The sequence below is a fragment of the Bufo bufo genome, chromosome 6, assembly GCF_905171765.1.
Source record: "Bufo bufo chromosome 6, aBufBuf1.1, whole genome shotgun sequence".
Classification (NCBI taxonomy): Eukaryota; Metazoa; Chordata; class Amphibia; order Anura; family Bufonidae; genus Bufo; species Bufo bufo.
This window is the reverse complement of record NC_053394.1, coordinates 413733098-413757976: the sequence shown is the minus strand read 5'-3', so window position 1 is coordinate 413757976 and position 24879 is coordinate 413733098. Positions and strand designations below refer to the sequence as shown.

Sequence of the window (24879 nt, the reverse complement as noted above, 5' to 3'; positions counted from 1 at the left end):
AATTAAAGGGCATCTGTCAGCAGTTTTGTACCTATAAAACTGGCTGACCTGTTGGCAGCTGAAGACATCTGTGTTGGTCCCATGTACATATGTGCCCACATTGCTGAGAAAAATTATGTTTTAATATATGCAAATGAGCCTCTTGGAGCAACGGGGGAATTGCCCTTACACCTAGAGGCTCTGCTCTCTCTGCAACTGCTGTGCCCTCCGCAGTTTGACAGGGCCAGGCAGTGAAAACATCACCAATTCTGGTCCTGTCAATCAAAGTGGAGAGGGCGCGGCTGTAGCAGAGAGAGCAGAGCCTCTAGGTGTAATGGTAACGCCCCCGTTGCTCCTAGAGGTACATTTGCATATATTAAAACATCAGTTTTCTCAGCAATGCGACCAACACAGCCTTCAGCTGCCAACAGGTCAGCCAGTTTCTTAGGTACAAATCTGCTGTCAGATGCCCTTTAATAACCCGGTATCAATAGCATGTCTCGACACAAAGACACTGTCAGCAGTTTTAGAGTGTTTAGGGACACGCCCCACTGAAAATGGAGACAGTAAGACTTTTCCAGGAGGAATAAGACATGAATAACAATACAAACCTCTAAAAAAAGATGTTTCAGAATGGTCAGTAAATCAGATAGAAAAAGGTGCTGATGTGCATGCCGATGCGGTTTTCGACCACGTCTACATTGGACTGCACCCTGTCAGAACAACAGTCCTCCTACAGCAGGCAAGCTGGATAATATCCATGTGATAATCCACGGGCAGCCGTGTGCATATACTACTTTCATGCATCTGTCCCGTAATCCTGCTAAGAAATACCTTTTGGAACGGATTAGGAATAGCATGCTACCCATTATGTGGGGACCCGGGAGGACGACCGCGATCCTTCACCATGTGATACATCGGAGCAGGTGACTAATTGGGATGACGCAGAGGTATAATGTCATTGTAAACCGCCGGGATCAGGATCTGATATACCGCCATACAACTACATGCCGTTATTCAATCAATCCGATTAGAGATGTTAATTTTGCTTCATTAAAGGGGTTATCAGAGTTAATAAAAATAATAAAAAAACACTTAAAATCCATCAGGATATACATATAATTTGGTTAAGCTTGATTTCATCAAGTTAAAACCCATATTTGCACCTTTTCATGGTCCTGTTATTGCTGTGTTTACATGCTGAAGTACAAGGTGAGGGGGCGTGTAACAACAAAGCCTGAGCTCTGCCTCATGAATATTTCTGGGCGTGATCAACCTGACCTTTCCCGCCCCCTGCTCTGCACTTTGCAAAAAAAAAAATATAAATACACACACAGGGCAGAAGACCTCCCTGTCACATTGCAGCTGCACAGTGTAAGTTATGTTATTTTACATACATTTCTTTCATGTTTGGTTTTGTTTCTAGTCTAAAAATTTTCTGTTATTACAGTATATCAAGGAGGACGTATTTGCACTAATTCCAAATTCCGTCACCATAGAAAATGAATGGGTTCGCACCCGTTCCGCAAAATTGCAGAAAAAATGCGGACCCATTTGCGGATGTGTGAATGGAGCCTAAGGCTACTTTCACACTAGAGGCAGGATCGATCCAACAGGCTGTTCACCCTGTCGGATCCGGCCAGCCGCTATTTTGCCGTGCCGCTGGACTGCCGCTCTGTCCCCATTGACTATAAAGGGGACGGTGGTGGAGCTATGGCGCAGCACGGCAGTGCACAGCGAGCGGCCACTTGACTAAAAGTCCTGGATTTTCGACTTTTTATGGTACTTTCACACTAGCGTTAGTGTGATCCGGCAGGCAGTTCAATTGTCGGAGCTGCCCGCCGGATCCGCCAATCAGTGTGACAACTGACAGCATTTGTAGACGGATCCAGGTGCGGATCCGTCTATCCGCTTGCCATGTCGATGGACGGATCCCTCTTGCAGTCTTTTTCACAGTTTTCATGTTCTGCGCAGACCGGAAGGGCGGATCCGTCCTTCAGTTGTTTTGCAACCCCGGATCCGCACGGCAGCTCCGTCGTCGGAGCTGCGTGCCTGCTGGATCCGCCGATCAGTGTGACAAGTGACAGCATTTGTAGACGGATCCAGGTGCGGATCCGTCTAGAAATGCATTGTAATAACGGATCCGTCTATCCGCTTGTCATGCGGATGGACGGATCCCTCTGTCAGTCTTTTTCACATTTTTCATGTTCTGCGCATGCGCAGACCGGAAGGGTGGATCCGTCCTTCAGTTGTTTTGCAACGCCAGATCCGCACGGCAGCTCCGTCGTCGGAGCTGCGTGCCTGCTGGATCCGCCGATCAGTGTGACAAGTGACAGCATTTGTAGACGGATCCAGGTGCGGATCCGTCTAGAAATGAATTGCAATAACGGATCCGTCCAGCGGCACGGGCAAATAGCGGCAGGGCGGATCCGACAGGGTGAACAGCCTGTCGGATACGTCCTGCTGCTAGTGTGAAAATATCATTAGCATTATATGTATCTAAGCAATATCTATATTATTCAAATATATATTCAATATGGATATTGCTTAGATAAATCCATATATTGGTGGCAGATAAGGATTTTATATAGCTGAATAATGATGTTGATGATGATAATAATGATGGCCAATAATTTATTTATATTTCCCAGGGGGTGTTGAATGTGTACTAGTGTGGGGGGGGGGGGGGACCAGGGCTGTAATAACGATCCCCAGATGCAGAGGGGAACGTTTACAAACTGCCACCTCTAGCCCCAGTGAATGCAGGATGGACAAACATACCCTGTGCTGCTGGAGAAGAGATCACCTCGGCTCTGGTATGCACATGAGCGATCGCATAGCAGAGCCGAGGCAGTGAGAAGAGCTGGAGGGCACCAGAGGCTCTGACGTCTCGTTTACACAGCCTGGACAGAGAGAAGCTTGTAAACGAGACGTCAGTGCCTGAGCTGGCTTACTGACGTCAGGTGTAACATGACCCTGAACTGAACTGGCCAAACAGTGATAGATAGGTGATGAAAGTGATTTTAAGAATCTTTCACTGGTCTACAATAAATGCAATTAGAATAGATTTATTTAAGTCGGATAACCCCTTTAAAGGGGAGATGAAATATGTACAAATGAAGTTTTCTGTATACACGAGCGGGAAAAATTATATTTCCACAAATTAAAATATATATATAAAAAAAATGCACACCAGAAAATGATATAAGAATGCAATTAACCCCTTAAAACATTTGGAATAAATCCGAGTCCCTCTTTAGGCAGCTGCAGATTTGCAATATACACAGTCAAGGTTGGATTGTGCTCCTCCGAATTTACAGCCGTGTGCTCTGACCCAATCAGATGTCTCCACCTACAGTTCACACTGCCCTCCCCCAAGAGGTTTCATTAAATCAGTGAGAAAAAAAATTTGAAGCTCCATCCCCCTCCTCTTCCCTTATGTTGCATCATTCAGAAACAACAGCTGCAGCAGCATCTCCCTCCTCTCCCTTACGCTGTTTCGTTTAATCACAGACACCAGCTGCATCCCCCTCCTCTCTTATCATGCTGTTTTACTAAGGCCTCATGCACACGACGGTTTTTTTTTGCGGTCCGCAAAACGGATTTCCGTTGTTCCGTGATCTGTGACCGTTTTTTCTTCCGTTGGTCTTCCTTGATTTTTGGAGGATCCACGGACATGAAAAGTGAAAAAAAAAACTAAGTCAAGTTTGCATTAATAAATGATAGGAAAAATGGACACGGATCACGGACGCGGATGACTATCTTGTGTGCATCCGTGATTTTTCACGGACCCATTGACTTGAATGGGTCCGTGAACCGTTGTCCGTGAAAAAAATAGGACAGGTCATATTTTTTTCACGGACTGGAAAAACGGATCACGGACACGGAAGCCAAACGGTGCATTTTCCGATTTTTCCACGGACCCATTGAAAGTCAATGGGTCCGCGAAAAAAAAACGGAAAACGGAACAACGGCCGCGGATGCACACAACGGTCGTGTGCATGAGGCCTAAAACAAATAAAAAAAGCTGCAGCTGTATCCACCTCCGCCTTTTCTGCTGTTTCATCAAATAACAGATAAACTGCAGTTGCATCCCCTCCTCTCCCCTCATACTGTAAAAAGATTAAATCACTGAGAGAAAATCTGAAACTGCGCCCCTCCTATCATGCCGTTTTATTACATCACAGAAATAAGCAGCAGTTGCATCCCCTCCCTCTCCCCTTATGATGTTTCAATAAATTACAGAGACAATAACTGCATCCTCTACCCTCACCCTGTTCTATTAAATCACTCAGTGAAAAGCTGCAGCCACATCCCCTTCCTCTCCCCTCATTCTGTTCTATTAAATCACTGAGAGATTAGCTGCAGCCACATCCCCTCCTCTCCCCCAATGTTGTGCTATTAAATCATTCAGTGAAAAGCTGCAGCCGCATTCCCTCCTCTCCCCTCATGCTGCTGCATCCTTCTCTGTCATCAGGCTGTTTCACTAAAGCACAGAAAGCAAGAACGCTCCCTCATGCTCATTCTTTACATCAATAATGCAATACATGGGAGCTACTGAAACAGCAGCGTGCCAGCAAGCTCCACTATTTCCCGGGTGGTAGGGGCTTAGACCCATCTCGCATTAGTTGGGACAACTCCTTTTAGGACCCGCATGATTTTAGCTTCATTTGGCAGAATTTTCTGTATTGCGTAAGACTGCAGCCTTAGGTCCCAGAGATGGAATTACTCCCCTTTATCACAGCTCCTGAAAAGTTCTATATATACATTGTTTTTCATTTCCTCCAAATTTCAAGATCTCTGCTAACCATCAGTGAACTTCTCTTGCTTACATCCACAAACTGAAAACCTGTCCTGGTCAGGCCCAGATACAGTTCATCAGAGCTCTTTCTTCCATTGAAACATGTCTCTGTGCGAGCAGGACATATTTTCAAGAATGTTCCAATTCACGGACAGCAAGCAGAGATCGTACAAAGGTTAAGGAACTGAAACACAGACTACATTAGAGAGTGGTAGTCTCTGTACATAAATGTATATCACATTCCCGGGAGGTGGTGGCGGCTTCCCTGGTGGAGGTTATATATTGGTGCTGTGGAAATGAGTGATGGAGGAAGGAGCGTGTGCGGCACCGGGCTCATTACCGGGCCTTCGGAAACCCACACGTTCGGGCACAGATTTTGATCAATGGATTCCTGGCAGGTTTTTCATACGCTTGACTAATACCCTGTAAAGCAGAAATGTTATGGAGTGTGATGTACATGAGTCTCCATATAAATCAGCGCCTGAGGTGAGGCGAGATGTTTACTTGAGCTGATGGATATTTGATTAAGACTGCAGTGTATCTCCATTACTGGAGCCGGGGCTGAGCACACAGAGGCGCACACCTCACTGCTCAGCCGGAGAGGCATCTTTTATTCCCTTTCCTTGTGAAAGGAGATTATTAACCCTTCAGCGCTAGGACAGAAGATCTTTTATCAAGAACCTCTATACATCTTGGAGTCGTCGTCCTCCTCGGTCAGGTCGTTCTGTTTACGTTCACCATTACATTCGATGCGTGTCGGCCAAGCCCACCAACTATCCAACGTGCATCCCCGACTATCCCACAGCGGACGTCAGAGGAGTTAAGGATTGGGCACTTGGCTGTCAACATCCCCAATCATTTTGTTCTTGGGGAGATAATGTCTGAAAGAGACACGTCTACTCCCCTCTCCCGATTCCAAATACGAATCGGGAGAGCTCGGAGATGGCCGAATGAGCATTCAGCAGATAGATATCTAAAATGTACGGCCAAATGTAGGGTTCTGATTGGCAACGCACCCACCTGCATCATATATGTGGGCACCAGAGGACAAGATGATCTCAGGCTGTAGCCTGAAACGCGTAAGAAATCTTTTACTGCTTTGTACTCATCTATCAACGAAAAACAGTTTGTATGACTTGGTGGAGTGCTAGATTTCGTATACACAGTCTCAATGGGAAAAAAAAGCACATATGGACATCGAAGAGGGTTGTCCCCCAATATGAGTGGAGAGCCATTCTGTTTAACTGGTTTAACACTACATTTCTTGCATTGGGAAACGCTGGCCAGACAAGGTTTCCTGGAGAAGAACCGGCACAGACCAGCCTGCCGGATCCTCTACTTCACCGTCGGACCCCCATTGATTGCAATGAGGTCCAGCGATGATCCGGCCGCTTTTCGGCATAAATGCCAGGTTTCGTCTGGAGATAAACCATTGCATGCCGACACTTGCGCCGGATCAGGCTGCCAGATCTCCTTAATGGAGATGTGAACGAGACCTAAGTCTTCAGGACCCAAATTCTGAAAGAGGTGGTCCGCTTTCGTGATTATGTCCCGTCATGTCATAACGCAAAAGGTGGTGCCAAATGACAAACCCAACCCTGCCTAACTGGGTCTTTATTGTGGCTTCATTGATCTACAGAGTTTGTGAGAAGCCACAGGTTCCAGGCCTGAACAGGTTAACATGATAGAATAGGTATAGCGGTCCAGGGCTGTAATATAATAGGAAAACACTCTCGCTCCCCATCCCCCATTATTGTACAGAGGCACAGCTGGGAAACGCTTGGCGCAGTTAACACTGGTTTGTAGTGCGGACTGAGTACCCCGGGTGTGAACGCCGCCTCAGGATATATTAAGTGTCTGCAGCTGGAGGCATGAAAGCGCTTCCCTCCACCTCATGTACAGATGAGACTGTGTGACGTGCAGGACCGCGGCGGTACAGTGAAGATCCTCGGAGCCGGCGGTGCACGGATGACGCTCTGCAGGTTAATTGATCACTGTCACCAGTCAGCGTTTTCACCGCAGCTGTTCATTATCATGCAAATTAACCGATAACACAAATGAATTATCAGGCAATCTACAGTACAAAGTTCTGTGTCTTCTACCAGCCCGAAAAGGCTATCGGGCTGCAAAATTACCAAGGAGATGATCAAGGCGGTCCGCCTGCCAGATGGTAATTACCTCACATCTCAATCAGCAGGAGTCGTCCTAACCTTCACAAGTCATGTCCCTCAAATGAAGGGGGGGGGAAAAAAAAAAAAAAGTTCTAAAAACTTGCATCGACCAATATGGCCGCTATAAAAGGGATACTGCCGATTTTGAAGCGCTATGTTATTATGATTGTCAGGGGTCAGATCCTGGGAGCAAACAGGTAAATGTTCAGACAGCATTCCCCCTCGCAGGGTAGGGAACTTCAATACAACTACATGGAAGTGTTGGAGTTCTCTGCAATGCAGGCAACCTGGATTGGTTGCCAAGTCGCAGAGCTTTCAATATATGGCTGCCATATCAACTCCCATAGGAGTTGTCCTATGCCTAATAATAGTCGCACCTTCTTGATCTGTACAGATGACTCCTAGCAGTCATTTCATTATCACAAGTGGGATTACAATGACAGACTGGTCAAGGAGGTGCGATTTAGTGTATTTGAGATACTGCGCTGAAGGACAATTTTTAGAGATTTATATTACTATACAGTTATTGCAACTGGGTGCAGGCTGGCATACGAGGATGTATCACTATACAGGTATTTAAGCTGGTTTGAAGACCGCTTACCTGTAGCGAAGACCTCAGTTGGCGTGCTTCTGTCTGCGTCCCTGTAGTTTCGGAAAAAACGGCTTTTTTCTCTTTTCTTTTTCTTTTCTCCGCTTTTTTGCTGGTTTATTGCTTTGGATGTAAGTTCATTTTTCTTTCTTCTTTATCGATGCTTTGGGTTAGGGTGGGGTAATCCAGCTGCAGGATGGGTCGGCGTGCTGTCTCGTGCCCCGGCCGGTGGCACGCTGCTGCCGCAGGTGGAGGTGTGTGTGGGGGAGTGGTTGGCGCTCACTTGGAGTTTGTTAGTGACGTCACTAAAGTGGTCAGGCAATGACCGACAGGTGCCAGGTATCCTCCAACGCGTTTCGAACAGAACGCTGTTCTTCCTCAGGGAGTGCTGCCTGGCTGTTTATGCACCCTTTTTATAGGTACTTCTCCAGCGCTTTAACCTCTTCCCTGCCAATCCTGCATGAATTCAGTGTTATTTGCCTATTCAAAAGCGAACAGTTCCAGCTCTGCATTTAGTCCGTTTGGTATTAGACTATCCATATTAAATATCCATTTGGATTCTTTTTTTTTTTTTTTTTTTTTTGACATCTCTTTTTTTTGAGATGTCAAAAAAAGAATCCAAATGGATATTTAATATGGATAGTCTAATACCAAACGGACTAAATGCAGAGCTGGAACTGTTCGCTTTTGAATAGGCAAATAACACTGAATTCATGCAGGATTGGCAGGGAAGAGGTTAAAGCGCTGGAGAAGTACCTATAAAAAGGGTGCATAAACAGCCAGGCAGCACTCCCTGAGGAAGAACAGCGTTCTGTTCGAAACGCGTTGGAGGATACCGGGCACCTGTCGGTCATTGCCTGACCGCTTTAGTGACGTCACTAACAAACTCCAAGTGAGCGCCAACCACTCCCCCACACACACCTCCACCTGCGGCAGCAGCGTGCCACCGGCCGGGGCACGAGACAGCACGCCGACCCATCCTGCAGCTGGATTACCCCACCCTAACCCAAAGCATCGATAAAGAAGAAAGAAAAATGAACTTACATCCAAAGCAATAAACCAGCAAAAAAGCGGAGAAAAGAAAAAGAAAAGAGAAAAAAGCCGTTTTTTCCGAAACTACAGGGACGCAGACAGAAGCACGCCAACTGAGGTCTTCGCTACAGGTAAGCGGTCTTCAAACCAGCTTAAATACCTGTATAGTGATACATCCTCGTATGCCAGCCTGCACCCAGTTGCAATAACTGTATAGTAATATAAATCTCTAAAAATTGTCCTTCAGCGCAGTATCTCAAATACACTTCATTGCCTTTCCAGTGCGGCAGTTTTGTGTGGTTCTTGCCGCGATACCGCTGCTTTTTGCAGACAGCATCAACTGAGCGCCACCCCTGCAATTCTTCTGTCCGAGGTGCGATTTAGTTTCACTCTACAAACCATGATTACAATGACAGATACCATGTATATTCCTGAAAAGCAAATACCCTTTGGTGCATGCCTCAGCTACCCTTCAGCTTTATAAAATAGGCAAGAGTTGACGTTCTAGGGACCTGTGAAAGCAGGACAACACCTGCGAGAGGTGTAAACGCTGCCATATTGCTTGTGACTCAGCTTTACTACACAATGCAAAGAAAGGGATGAACGAAAAATGTTAAAACTCCTGCTAAAAAGTGAAAAAAGAGAATAGATCACTTAACATTTCTTCGGTGGAAGCAAGGCATCCCAGACGGTCGGCAAAATAAGGCGAGTCACAAATGACATTGAGGCCCTACACCAGATTGCCAGACCGGACTGGGGGGTCCCTGATGCATGAAAAACCCTATGTCCTTGGCAAAAATCCTACTACCCCACCATCTGTGAGACCAAGGCCATTTGAAATATGTAGACTGAAGGTAATGGAGGACCACCTGGTCAAGTTGAGATGTTGGTTATGGGTCACCACACTGGTTGGCAGAGGTTTTCTCCTGCAGGACACATGGATGAGGTGTGAACAGTGCTCATACTCACCACCGTAGTGCTATTTTGATTGGCGTGGTGAGGCAGGAGGTGAACAGGTCAGCGGGAAGGTCAGGGTTCATGGGTAACAACTCATCGGCGTCACAGGCAGCCAACTGGATGCAATTCTTCATGGAAGGCGGCAATGGCATCTGTGCCAGTGGGTGACTGGGATTAATAGCAGCAACCTGCAAATAAAACAGCCAATCAGTGCTCAATCATTCCGCCATGGGACACCTGTATACTGTGTACTCCCTAAATATTTCCACCAATATAAAGGTCAAACAGAACCATAATCACTGCGCAGGGTACGGCCATAATCAATCACCTGACCCTAATTCTTTAATCAATGATTTGGACGGCACCTATGGGGAGGAGACTGAATGGAGAGGGGTCACCCAGATGTGTGGCACTCTCCTTCCAATGCCGTTTACAGAAGGAGGAGGACGAGCCCTTTTAAATAACTTCAATAGACTTGAATAGGTACAACCCCATTCTCCAGACAGGTTGGGGTCCCAGAAGAAGGAAGGATATGCTAATAATGTCTGAGATCGGAAACCCCTTAAAAGAAGTTTTGTCAGGAAACATATTCTACATTTTTCAACCCAGCATCTGGATCTGAATACTTTTGTAATTGCATTTAATTACAAATTTTGCATAGCCAGTGAGCTATTCAATAAAATCTAGAGTGCCACCTGCTGTTAGTTCTTTTCCTTATTTTTTTTTTGTCCGTCTCACTGACCTCATTGAACGCGCTCAGTTTAAAACTTCAACTTCACCAGCCATATCTTCTGTTAGAAGCTGTGGCAGTTACAGGGAGAGAGTTGTAGCAGAAAGAACACGTCCCCTGAGAAAGCACACGTCCCCCTGAGAAAGCACACGTCCCCCTGAGAAAGCACACGTCCCCCTGAGAAAGCACACGTCCCCCTGAGAAAGCACACGTCCCCCTGAGAAAGCACACGTCCCCCTGAGAAAGCACACGTCCCCCTGAGAAAGCACACTTCCCCTGAGAAAGCACACGTCCCCCTGAGAAAGCACATGTCCCCCTGAGAAAGCACACCTTCCCAGTGAGCTGTTAGCCTGGAGATAATCTAGCAGAGCAATTGGAGCAGTGAATGTGAAGACCTCTGGATCTATGTGAGGCACAGGGCTGGTATTGTCATGTACTACTATATGATGTCGGATTTACATTTTTCATATCAATCAGGTCATAACCCATCAAAGAGAAATTGTCTGACAGTTAAAACCAGATAGTGACACATCTCCTTTTTTATGATCTGCTTTTATTTTCTGATTGCTGAGAAAAGTGAAGTTTTTATATACGCAAATGAGCCTCTAGGAGCAACAGGGACGTTGCCTTTATACCTAGAGGTTCGGGGAAAGCAGAAACGCTAGGAGTAAGGGCTCATTGCACGGACGTGCCTGTATTGCGGCCCACAATATAAGGGCCCCGGCCGTTTGTGCACTGCATCAGTGATCACTTGAATGGGTCCACAATCCGGAAGGTGCGGTGCAGAACGAAGGCACGGAACCCCGGAGTGCTTCCGTGGGGTTTCTCTCAGTAGCTCCGCAAAAAAAAACATTTTTTTGCGGTGCGGACCGATCATGGACCCATTCAAGCTAAATGGGTCTGCATCCGTTGGCGGAAACCACATGGATGTTGCCCATGCATTGGTGACCGCAAATTGCAGTCCCTAATGCACGGAACGGCTGTGTGCATGAGCCCCAAATGCAACGCCCTCGTTGCTCCTAGAGGCTCATTTGCATATATTAAAACATTCATTTTCTCAGCAATGGGGGCACATATGAACATGGGACCAACACAAATGTAAAAGGTCAGCCAGGTACAGAACTGCTGACAGATGCCCTTTTAAGGTGGGGGTGCATTACAACATAGATATTTATTTTCTTAGATTCTTATTAAATAACAAAAAAGTGCACAAAAACTTTATAGGGCCAAAGATAAGTCCTTTAAATTGGATCTTATGGTGATAAATACACTGAAGAGTCATGGAGAATACATGGTTTATTGGACAGCAGCAAAGATCAGATTGAGATGATCAACACTTTTTTTAAAATTTATATTTTATAAAAGTGCATTAAAAAAAATCAGGATGCCCCGCTAGGTCAAAAATAGGAAGAGCATTAAATGAGAAATATCTATTTATCACCTTCGGTGCCATGTGCCCCCAGACAGCAATATGTGGCAGGATATTAGTACACCGAAACATTATCGGTTTCTCTCAGAGCCGAGAGAACTTCCCGGCTCTGTACATTTCATTCAGCCTGTCGCCCTTCACAGCGGAGCAATAACACACCATGAGTGGGGGGTCCTGTGGGAGCGCGAGGAGGAACAAGTCAATCCGGCCGAGAGTAATGCAACATATTAATAGGTTAGGATGATGGGGAAAAGAAGGGCACAGAAGAGCAGAGGAGGAAACGGATGGATCAGGGAAGGAGAATTAGTGCACCAAATGGATACCGGGAAAATGGCAAAGGAACCTTGTTGAGCAAAAATTCACTTCGTGACACAGACAAGTGGCCATGAGAACAAAAAAAATGACATGCACCATAAGAACCAGCCAAAAAACAAAACAAGCTTGTACATGAAAATAGAAAACATTCCAAAACGGTGGGCATCAGTAGCCATGTGTACTGACCCCATGGCTACTAGGTTTGGTCCAGTCAGGAAAAAATAATCCAAATTTGAAAGAAACTGAAAGTCAAGAAACGTCTATATAAGCCTTTATATACATTTTGTACAAATTTTTTGATACATTTAGTACAAATTGGGGATAACCTTGTTATATGGTAAGTGTTGGCCAAGATTCTTCAAAATGGACAATTCCAATAAATACCTCTGCCTAAACAAAGTTAGGAAGTGGGGTATGGATGGTGTACCTCTTGTGAACAGAGAGATGTGGGGGCCAAAGGGAGCCAGGCGTGGGGGGGCCAAAGGGAGCCAGGCGTGGGGGGCCAAAGTTAGCCAGGCGTGGGGGGGCCAAAGGGAGCCAGGCGTGGGGGGGCCAAAGGGAGCCAGGCGTGGGGGGGGCCAAAGGGGGCCAGGCGTGGGGGGGGCCAAAGGGAGCCAGGCGTGGGGGGGGCCAAAGGGAGCCAGGCGTGGGGGGGGCCAAAGGGAGCCAGGCGTGGGGGGGGCCAAAGGGAGCCAGGCGTGGGGGGGGCCAAAGGGAGCCAGGCGTGGGGGGGGCCAAAGGGAGCCAGGCGTGGGGGGGGCCAAAGGGAGCCAAGCGTAGGGGGCCAAAGGGAGCCAAGCGTAGGGGGCCAAAGGGGGCCAAAGGGAGCCAAGCGTAGGGGGCCAAAGGGAGCCAAGCGTAGGGGGCCAAAGGGAGCCAAGCGTAGGGGGCCAAAGGGAGCCAAGCGTAGGGGGCCAAAGGGAGCCAAGCGTAGGGGGCCAAAGGGGGCCAAAGGGAGCCAAGCGTAGGGGGCCAAAGGGAGCCAAGCGTAGGGGGCCAAAGGGGGCCAAAGGGAGCCAAGCGTAGGGGGCCAAAGGGAGCCAAGCGTAGGGGGCCAAAGGGAGCCAAGCGTAGGGGGCCAAAGGGAGCCAAGCGTAGGGGGCCAAAGGGAGCCAAGCGTAGGGGGCCAAAGGGAGCCAAGCGTAGGGGGCCAAAGGGAGCCAAGCGTAGGGGGCCAAAGGGAGCCAAGCGTAGGGGGCCAAAGGGAGCCAAGCGTGGGGGCCCTTTCATTCTATTGAACAATGAGGATCTCAACTCAAGGCTAGCACTGAGATGACATATGCTTTAAACTGGAAATGTACAGCCAGATCTTTCTAGGATGTCCTACTGTCCAGAGACTCCCATTAACCATTGGCAAGATTTCAAAGATGTTGCAGATAATGCATTAGTGACAAACTCCAACCATCAGGGAGGAATACATCACAGACAACAAGGCACCAAGCACATGGTATTTGTAATCCCTCAAACACCTAAAAGATGACTGGATTCACCCTGGCAAGTGCAAATTATTCTGAGTAGGGTGCAATCCTTTTGAAAAAAAATAAATAAATCCTTACACATTGCAGTGACGAACAGAAGAAGCAAGAGTACTGTCATAGCTTAACATATCATATTGGTGTGTCTATTCCCACATTGCTTCCCCTGTGCGTCAATGTACTCTAACAGAAGCAGTCATGGGGAAAGGGCTGTACTTGGGAGAATCCTTATGACACCAAGTACGTTTATTTTTAAGAAAAGATCTATAAAGGCTTTCAATGCTTGCATCACACTGGTCACAGGCGTGGGGGCCAAAGGGAGCGAGGCGTGGGGGCCAAAGGGAGCAAAGCGTGCAGTGTGGAGGCCAAAAGGGAGCAAAGTGTGGAGGCCAAAAGGGAGGAGAGCGTGGAGGCCAAAAGGAACAAGGTGCGGAGGTCCTTTGCCTAGGATAGGTAATCAATATCAGATTGGCGGGGGTCTGACACCTAGCACCCCCACTAATCATCTGTATGAGGAGATGGCACTTGCAGTGTGCATGTGCCATCTCACTTCCTGCTGCTATGTCTATGGCTAGAGATGAGCGAACTTCTGTTTCAAGTTCGGAGTCTAAAGTTCGGCTTCCGGTTAGCGGAGGATCCCGATATGGATTCCGAATTCCGTTGTGGTCCGTGGTAGCGGAATCAATAATGACCATTATTGATTCCGCTACCACGGACCACAACGGAATTCGGAATCCATATCGGGATCCTCCGCTAACCGGAAGCCGAACTTTAGACGCCGAACTTGAAACAGAAGTTCGCTCATCTCTGTCTATGGCAAAAGAGAGACGGGAGATGGCATGTGCACACTGTGCGCGCCTTCTCTTCATACAGCTGATGGGTGGAGGTGCCAGGTGTTGGACCCCCGATGATCTGATATTGATGACCCATCCTGAGGATAGGTCCTCAATAGAAAAAGCACGGACAACCCGTTTAAAGACATCTTGAGAAATGCAGCTGTCGGCTAAATGAATCTTCGTAAGGCGCAATAACAGAGGGGCCAAGTGCCAGAACAATACATAGGCTCCTTGTTTTGCCTACTTGTGGTCGGCTAGCCACAGACTACCTCAATCATGGCTCTTCGGACAATCCCTCACTGGTATTTCAATCCACCATTAATTATGAAAAAATGATGAGTTGAGTCCCATACTATAATATTTTAGGGTGGCTCTTGCGGCTTCCCCAGAATTTATGCAGGAGAATTCTTCACCCATCACTGATGGCTTACGTGTTCTTAGGAAATAACCAAAATAGAACTTTTGTTCATAATTATATATTTTTTGGTGCTTCTGTAATTTTTTGCTTACAACCTCACTGCCAATTACTCAAGTGCTTGAGTTGATTCTACAAAGAGGACTTCCAAGAATTATGGCCGGCTTGTCGACAAAAGCAACGAGGATATGGACTCATCCGCTGTTGCTGCTTTTCCCATTGTATAAACATATCCTAATGAACATTACGCTGTACAGTCAGTCATCCATCATCTTCTCATGTGTACAAGGCTTCCAGGCAAACAGTAAATCATGAAATGCTAAAAAGGACGGAGAAATACATGGCAAAATGAGTAAAGGAAAAGGCTCCAAAGCACACAAGGGTAAAGGACTTTGCAAGATATCCCCTGGGACAGTGGTCTCCGACCTGCGGCTCTTCAGATGTTGGAACCAGCCTTAGAACCGCATAGTTCAAGACCACTGGCTTAGTTGTCTACATCTATCATTGGAGGCTGGTTCCTGCAGTATGGAGGGCACAAGGGCTAAGCAGCACAGCATGCAAGTCACCGCCGTGCTTCCTCCTCTTCGGTTGGATACCTCAAGCTTCTGCATTGGTTGCCTCATTTCTCCCCTCCCCCGACCTTATTAGTATCCTCATCTGAAATTAGAGATTTGTTTTGAAAGCGAGCAAGATTACAATCATTTGGATGCTTTGGGTGCAATTATAGCCGAGCATAGCATTGAATGCAATTTAGGTCTTTCGAAATGCTGCTCGAAATAAATTAGCTGTCCTCCAAAGTCTCAGAGCTCATAATTAGAACGCGCCCGGAAAAAGCGCTCGCTACCCCATGCATATTTTTGGGAAGATACCAATGTGAAGCAATAGGATGGAGGGGAAAACCGAATGCTGACGCGCAAACGATGAGTGGAGGCAGTAAAGTACCTGGTGCACGCTCCTCATTTAAAGAGCACCTACCAAGCCCTGGGAAGCATGGATGATCTTTAAACATACCGTATGGTCGGGATCGGAATAATATTCTGCTTTGTAGCTAATTGGCTCAGATGAACAGGCGTGTTATTTTATGGAGGACTGCTAGACCATCTCTGGTGCTGGTTATGGACAGGCATAAGGTGGATTTAGACAAACCAATAATCGTCCAGATTATCGGAACGAGCATTCGCAGGATAATCTGGCCATCTGAATGTGTTGCTGATCACCCGATGAATGAGCAAAAAGCTCGTTCAACAGCTGATCCTGTTGTTCTTGGAGAAGGCATCACCAATTATAATTTCTGGGCAGCAGATTGTGTTGGCTAAACAGTGATCTGCTGCCCAGAAACAATGATTCTACGTGGGCACGAACGATCGCAATAGCGACCCCTCCGCCTCATACAGTGAAGGAGATCGCTGCATGTAAATGAACCGAACGAGCAGCTGACTGTCGGGAAGGAACACTTCTTTCCCGACAAACGGCCCCGTCTAAACCCGCCTTTACATCGAACATGACCAATCAACGTTTCCACCATTGGGAGGTGTATATGGGGGACAGCCCAATATTACGGTCATCAGATCCCACCAAAATAATGATATTCCCTGTCTCTGTCCAGGAGAAAGCTGCTTGGAGATCTAAACCTAACCGGAAATAAGCAATATCTGAAACCAAACAGGAGGTGTCCTGAACATTTACGTTAAAGGGGTGGTCTCGATTCGGCAAATAGCATTTATCCTGAAGACAAAGTTAATACAAGGCACTTACTAATGTATTGTGATTGTCCATATTGCCTCCTTTGCTGGATTCATATTTCCATCACATTATACACGACTTGTTTCCAGGGGTTACGACCACCCTGCAGTCCAGTAGTAGTGGTCGTGCTTGCCTCTCTGGAGCCACCTTGTATCTGCACTGCAGCAGTGTAACCCCTGGATACAAGCAGTGTATAATGCGATCACAATACATTAGTAAGTGGCTTGTATTAACTTTGTCTACAGTCGTGGCCAAAAGTTTTGAGAATTAGATAAATATTGGAAAAGTTGCTGCTTAAGTTTTTATAATAGCAATTTGCATATACTCCAGAATGTTATGAAGAGTGATCAGATGAATTGCATAGTCCTTCTTTGCCATGAAAATTAACTTAATCCCAAAAAAACCTTTCCACTGCATTTCATTGCTGTCATTAAAGGACCTGCCGAGATAATTTCAGTAATCGTCTTGTTAACTCAGGTGAGAATGTTGACGAGCACAAGGCTGGAGATCATTATGTCAGGCTGATTGGGTTAAAATGGCAGACTTGACATGTTAAAAGGAGGGCGATGCTTGAAATGATTGTTCTTCCATTGTTAACCATGGTGACCTGCAAAGAAACGCGTGCAGCCATCATTGCGTTGCATAAAAATGGCTTCACAGGCAAGGATATTGTGGATCGTCTCCTAAAGAGGGTTCAGCTGCGGGATCGGAGTGCCACCAGTGCAGAGCTTGCTCAGGAATGGCAGCAGGCAGGTGTGAGCACATCTGCACGCACAGTGAGGCGAAGACTTTTGGAAGATGGCCTGGTGTCAAGAAGGGCAGCAAAGATGCCACTTCTCTCCAAAAAAAACATCAGGGACAGATTGATCTTCTGCAGAAAGTATGGTGAATGGACTGCTGAGGACTGGGGCAAAGTCATATTCTCCAATGAAGCCTCTTTCCTATTGTTTGGGGCATCTGGAAAAAGGCTTGTCCAGAGAAGAAAAGGTGAGCGCTACCATCAGTCCTGTGTCATGCCAACAGTAAAGCATCCTGAGACCATTCATGTGTGGGTGTCACCGCCAGCTCTGTGAGAAGATCTGGCAGACGTTCTTCTCTACCTGTTGTATCATGTTCTTTGTTTTGGTTTCACTTTCTCATCTCCTTTCCATCTCCCAGCTGTCACCTATTTGCACTGATTGTCTCCCTTTATATCCCCTCCCATACTGCCTCACTTTGCGGTTTATACTTCTTCCTGGATTGTGTTCACTGCTGGAGGCTGCTTCTCCTGATTCCTCAGATAAGTCCGTTTCCTTTATTTGTGTTTCTTGCTGGCTTGATTGTAGATGACCCTGACTCCGTCTGTATTAAGTGCAGGGAGCTGGTGGTCGTGTCCCCTCACTATTATAGGATTTTCAGGTGTCACATAGCATAAGGTACGAGGGCATGCAATCGTCTACCACAAAGATCTTTGCATGGGCATAGCAGTCAGGGAGAGCTCTAGGGGTTTTATAGGGCTCACCCATATGCTCCTTAGTTTGGGATCAAGCCAGTCGGATGTTTATTTATAAGTTCCAGCTTTCTGCAACACCATCCGTGACAGTGGGGTTGCTTCTCATCCAAGGGAGTGGGCTCACTCACAATTTTGCCCAAAAACACAGCCATGAATAAAGAATGGTACCAAAACACCCTCCAACAGCAACTTCTTCCAACAATCTAACAGTTTGGTGAAGAACAATGCATTTTCCAGCACGATGGAGCACCGTGCCATAAGGCAAAAGTGATAACTAAGTGGCTCGGGGACCAAAACGTTCTACAGTCAGATATTAGAAGAAGGGCGTAGTGCGGGAGCAGGGACAGGCATATATACATTTTGGGTCCATGGCCTTGAAACTCCCCAGATCTTAATCCCATTGAGAACTTGTGGTCAATCCTCAAGAGGCGGGTGGACAAACAAAAACCCACTAATTCTGACAAACTTCAAGAAGTGATTATGAAAGAATGGGTTGCTATTAGGGCTGCACGATAAATCGAAAAAATAATCGAATCGCGATAATCGGCAAATGCGATATGGCGATTTGGCCGAACCGAAAATGCCGCCATTATATATGAAGGGGCCCTGCACACATAACTGGCTTTGCGTGTAAAGTATTTTACTAGTGTGTGAAACAATCTCGCTCCTTTTGATAACATGGCCAACCTCTGTACTCACTTTCACGATGAATGCAATGCACTGCAGCGAACGGCAGCGGGTGGGCCGGCCGGCGCGTGACTGACATCACTTAGTAACGCTCCTGCTTCCGGCCGGCTAGCTCGCTGCAGTGCATTCATAGTGACAGTGAGTAACAGAGGCTGGCCATGTTATCAATAGGAGAGAAATTGTTTCACACACTAGTAAAATACTTTACACACAAAGCCAGTTATGTGCGCAGTTTAGGACACATGAGGGGACACATAGGGCCATGAGGGGAACCAGCATAAGATGCTATATGTCTTATGCTGGCCCCCCTCATGGCCCTATGTGTCATAGCACACATCCCCCACATAACAGCATCCTCCACAGATCCCCCACAACACAGCGTCCTCCACAGATCCCCCACAACACAGCGTCCTCCACAGATCCCCCACAACACAGCGCCCTCCACAGATCCCCCACAACACAGCGTCATCCACAGATCCCCCACAACACAGCGTCATCCACAGATCCCCCACAACACAGCGTCATCCACAGATTCCCCCATAACTATGTCATACCCAGCCGCGTCAGCGGCTCATATGGGAAAATCCAAGCAAATAGACCTCTAGCACAATTCCCTTAAAATATCGCATATCGTTATCGCAATTTTTAGGGCCCTAATCGCAATCGCACAAAATTCCCATATCGTGCAGCCCTAGTTGCTATCAGTCAGGAATTGGCCCAGAAGTTGATTGAGAGCATGCCCAGTCGAATTGCAGAGGTCCTGAAAAAGAAGGGCCAACACTGCAAATACTGACTCTTTGCATAAATGTCATGTAATTGTCGATAAAAGCCTTTGAAACGTATGAAGTGCGTGTAATTATATTTCACTACATCACAGAAACAACTGAAACAAAGATCTAAAAGCAGTTTAGCAGCAAACTTTGTGAAAACTAATATTTGTGTCATTCTCAAAACTTTTGGCCACGACTGTACATGATACATGCCATGTGCTGAAGTGAGACAACCCCTTTAAAAGGGTTTTCCGAGACTCAAATACTGATGACCTATACTCAGAATAGGTCATTAGTATCCTGTGAGCAGTGCTGCCTTCTCCATGCTCACCTAGCACAGCTCCGTACATTGTATAGCGGCTGTGCTTGGTATCGCAGCTCAGCCCCATTCACTTCAATGGATCTGAGCCGCGTCTAGGCCTCGTGACCAATGAAATTGACATCATACGGCCTAGGCTAAGCTACGAGAGGGTTGCAAGGCTACCACAAGCACTAATGCCTTCTCAAACAGCTGATGGGTGGGAATCCCGTGTGTCGGATCCCCACCGATCAGATACTGATGACCTATCCAGAGGCAGGTCATCAGTATTTAGGTCTCGGAAAACCCCTTTAGGGTCCATTCACACACCGTGTGTTGTCCGCATCCGTAGTTCCGTTCCGCGGCCCCACAAAAAAAAGATAGAGCATGTCCTATTCTTGACCGGCATTTTCTATCAAAGGGCCGGCTACGTGCAGTCTACAAAATGCGGAAAGCACATGGCTGTTGTCCGTGTTTTGCGGATCCGCAATTTGCGGACAGCAAAACACTTGTGGATATGTGAATGAACCCATAAGCCTGATTTGAATGTTGTATACTAGCTGTGGCAGTGAGATGTCCCCCTCTATTACGTGGCACATGACGGATATGTAAGCAGTAGTGTTCTGTGGCTTCCTGGTCAGAGTTACATGGAGTTAAATTGCCTGCGTACAACATCTGCTGGGAGAATGCTCAATGGAAGCCGGAGAGGTCTTTACAAACAGTGTGGCTATCAGAAGTCGCTGGAGACACCAGCTGCGTATTATAACAAGTTGTAATGCAGAAGCCGGGGGTGATGACGGAGGACGGGGGAGGGGGCGGCATGCGTATGTCCACTGGTGATCGGTCTGATTCTTACCTCCAGCTCCTGTTCCCTCTGCAGTGCAAACTGCTTGAACGACTTGACGATGAGGCCGGCATTGGAGCAGTCGTACACAAATATGGAAGGGCTCCCCATCCAGGTCTGAAGGTCATAGATGGACAGGGGGATGTACTGTGTGTAATTCTGGAAAATAAAAAGGCTTGCGTTAAGAAAACCGTAGAATGCCGCCAGTTTAGATAACACGTGATGATGCGCACTGTGTAAGCCGGACTTCAAGGGGATGTTCAGAATGAGAAAGACATGGCTGCTTCCGTTCAGAAACAGTGCCACACCTGTCTGTGGGTGGCGTCTGGTATTGCGGCTCAGCTCCCATAAAGTGGAAGTGGGGCTGAGCTGCAATTACACACACAACCTGTAGACCCGGGATCTGCAACCTCCAGCTGTGGTGAAACCTCAACTCCCAGCATGCTCCATTCACTTCTATGGGAGATCTGACAGCAGACAAGTGATTGCGCATGCTGGGAGTGGTAGTTTCACCACAGTGCCGCAGGTTGCGGTAAATGGACGTGGTGCTTATTTTCTGCAGAAATATTATGCGTGTATGCTCCCTTTACTGCAGATGGAGAACCAAGATTTTGGACCAGGGGTGCACAACCTGCGGGCAGCGATGCCATCCTGTGCGCCCCCAACCATCTGTATCTGCTGGTTGCTTACCTGGTTTTTCCAGATCAGATATTAGAAAAAGGGCGTAGTGCGGGAGCAGGGACAGGTAAAAATGAATGGCTTGCTGTGCGGCCGTATATGGGACCTGCATACAGTATATTGGCAAAATGGGGGAACACATGTAACCAGCCACTATTAGGCATTCATGGCATATATACATTTGATGTACCACTAATGTTTCAGATGGTAACAACCCTTTAAAGGGGTTATCCAAGACTAACAATTGCCCCCCATATGCCTGGCCCCTCACACTGAATGTACTTACCTGGCTCCCTGCGCCGCTCCTGGTCCCCGCACTGCTGCAGCTGATTCTCCACGTGCACGGATGAAAATGTTTTTATACGCGCACGGGAAAAAGCAGCTGCAGCGGTTCGGGGACCAGGAGCCAGGTAAGTACATTCAGTGTGAGGGGCCCAGGCATATGGGGGGCATTTGTTAGTCTTGGATAACCCCTTTACGTTTTATTGCGGATAAGTCTGACACAACGCGGGGCTACTCTGTGCCAACCAGCCCTGCCTGGAACATGGTCAGGAGCTTCCCAATAGACGGCAGCAGTAGTGAGAGCTGCCACTTTAAAAGGGTTGTCCCATGAAAAATATTCTACAGGTTTCAAACCAGCTCCTGGCTCTGAATACTTTTGTAATTGCTTGTAATTAAAGATTTAGCCACTGAGTTATTCAATAAAATCTATCTGTAGAGCGCCACCTGCTGTTTGTTATTTTCCTTATTTCTTTGACCTGCTCATTGAGAAGGCCGCACATGCTCAGTTTCATCCTTTAACTGCCTCCTGAGCTGTGATAGGGAGATCTGAGACACGCCTCCTGAGCTGTGATAGGGAGAGAGCTGAGACACGCCTCCTGAGCTGTGATAGGGAGAGAGCTGAGACACGCCTCCTGAGCTGTGATAGGGAGAGCTGAGACAGGCCTCCTGAGCTGTGATAGGGAGAGCTGAGACACGCCTCCTGAGCTGTGAAAGGGAGATCTGAGACACGCCTCCTGAGCTGTGATAGGGAGAGCTGAGACACGCCTCCTGAGCTGTGATAGGGAGATCTGAGACACACCTCCTGAGCTGTGATAGGGAGAGCTGAGACACGCCTCCTGAGCTGTGATAGGGAGAGCTGAGACACGCCTCCTGAGCTGTGATAGGGAGAGAGCTCCGGCAGAAAGGACACTCCGCTTGAGCTGTCGGCTTGATATACATCTAGCAGAGCAATGAATATCTCCATCAGTGGATAGGGTTTTAACACACCACTAAAGCGGTTGTCCCAGGAAATATATTATGCAGTTGTTAAACCAGCACCTGGATCTGAATACCTTTTTAATGGCAGGTAACTAAATATTAGGTATAGCTACTGAATCATTCAATAAAATGTATTTGTACTGCACCCCTGCTGTTTGCTCTTTTTCTTATTTCTCTGTCCACCTTGCTGAAGTGGACGCACATGCTCAGTTCCATCCTTCAATTGGCCCCTGAGCAGTGATGGGGTCGGAGCTGCCGCAGAAAGGACAAACCCCATGAGTTGCAGCAGAAGTGACCCGCCCCCTGAGCTGCTAGCTTGATATAAATCTAGCAGAGCAATGGGAGCAATGAACGAGGAGATCTCTGGATCCATGTGAGGTACAGGGCTGGTTCTAGCTTTATTAGAAAAAGAGATTGGCATGTACTATATGATGTCTGATTTTCATTTTTTGCATTTATTATTGGATAACCCCTTTAACAACAGGGATGACCAAATGATTTTGGCTTGGCACGGGGGCAGATTGACCTGTCAGGAGACCTTAGACGGAATATAGAACTTCAGGATGCTTTGCACCAAATTTCTTGAGGACAGTAGGGGTTCCCTGGGAGTGAAATAGGGTTGGTACTGCTGTAGTCACAATTTAATCGAGACTGATTGCTCATGTGCATATAGATTTTGGGCAATTCATGCATATTGGCCAGTGCTGATTATGGGGGTTCAATATCACTCGATCGAGGAGTAACCGCATGTCTGAGGCTAAACTTGCACAGTACAAATGTCGTCAGATAAGTGTCACAAAGTGACGTTGCGTCTTAAAGAATCAATGTGTTGTAATATAGATGCAACTTAATCGACTCAACTCTGCTACAACAAACACCGGATTTCGTGAAATTGCATGTTACATGACATGTCTGCTTTGGAAGCTACTTGCATCCCTGTGTAATAACAATTCTGGATCATCTATTCTTACTCTAGACTGTGTTGCGCCTCTATTATTCCTGCTAGAAGTTATAAATGAATTGCCAGCGGATTCCAAAAAAAGGTCCAGATGGGTGTTACCAGTTGAGGGGCATTTCCCCGCACAGTCTGGCGCTGGCAGCACTGATTGGATCATGTCGGACTGCACAGGGAAGCACCCCCAACTGGTAAAACCTGCCTTGACCCATGCTGGCAATCCATTCATAAACTTCGAGAAGGAAAAATAGAAAAATGGCACAACACAGAGCCATAAGAATAGACGCTCCAGAATTGTTATACCGGTAGTTGCTAAAACAGACATGTCAGGAGAAGTGACCCAGAATTAGTGAAGAAAAAAGCGTTTGCAATGAAGGTCCAGATGCGCCTCGTCATAAATGAGGCAAATCCTCTGCTGAGCTGCTGTAGACTTCTGGCGTCATTTGATTTAGAAAACTAGCCACATCCACTCCCCACCCCCATTCTCAAAAGTGGCGAGGGCCGCGGCGTAAAAACTGCATCTTGCGACTATTTTTAAAAAACTTAGCATTTAAAAAGTTGCAAACACATAGTTAGCACCACTTGTCTGGAGTAGGTAGATGATATATCTCCCCCTATGGGTCTACAGTTCAAACTACTGCTGCACAGCAGAGGTTGCCAAAACTACGCCCCCTTGTGATGACATCACTCCGTGTTCTGCAGCTATTGGGTGAATCTGCATGTCATAGACTTCCTGCTGTTCCCCACCTCCTGCATGTAACATGCTCCTTCTGTAGCCCCTATTCACTCCGACCACAGCCTGCTCCTACATCTCCAGAACTCCGGCCACCCTGACCACCAAGACGAGTACTCCAATATCAGACGAGAACACCCCTTTAAGATAAAGGCATCTTAAAATGCCATACATCTTCTGGAAGACACTACCCTGGGGTTCATCTTATGTTCATATGGAAAGCAGTGGATCTCCTCTGAGAACCAGGTAACTGGTGAAAGGACAGATTTCATAAGATACAATCCCAGTCATGACATCAGTGCAGCTGAAGATCCGCAGGCAGCGCTCCCCTGACTGTGATAAATGACAGTCAATATAATCAATGACCGGTAAAAGCTGGCGAACACACTCTACGGAGGTTATGTAAGTTATCATGGTAAGTCAAGTCAATATGTAGTCAGCACGTTACATAACACACACCTCATCAGAAGAACACCAGGAACACACTGCTCAGTTTTCTCTCCAGCCAAAATCCGGCATTCATTTCCATTGAAATGTATTAATGCCAGATCCGGTACTAAGTGTTCCGGAAAACCGGATCTGGTTTCCCGATCTGCGCATGCGCAGACTTTTAAAAATGAGAAAAAAATTAATACCGGATCCGTTTTTCCGGATGACAACCAGGAAGAATGATCCAGTATTGCAATGCAT

At 47.0% G+C, this 24879-nt stretch overlaps 1 protein-coding gene and 1 long non-coding RNA gene across 2 annotated transcripts in view; one reads left to right on the top strand and one right to left on the bottom strand.

Moving 5' to 3' along the window:
* Nucleotides 1-24879, bottom strand: part of RPTOR (regulatory associated protein of MTOR complex 1) — a 294108-nt gene that overhangs the window by 68408 nt on the left and 200821 nt on the right. Inside the window, exons 5-6 of the mRNA XM_040439078.1 lie at nt 20576-20722; nt 9542-9717 (exon numbers count right to left, since the gene is read on the bottom strand). Coding sequence (XP_040295012.1) covers nt 9542-9717; nt 20576-20722 — 323 coding nt within the window. The remainder of the gene's footprint in view (nt 1-9541; nt 9718-20575; nt 20723-24879) is intronic.
* Nucleotides 1-24879, top strand: part of LOC121006142 — a 978004-nt gene that overhangs the window by 919357 nt on the left and 33768 nt on the right. The window lies entirely within an intron of this gene.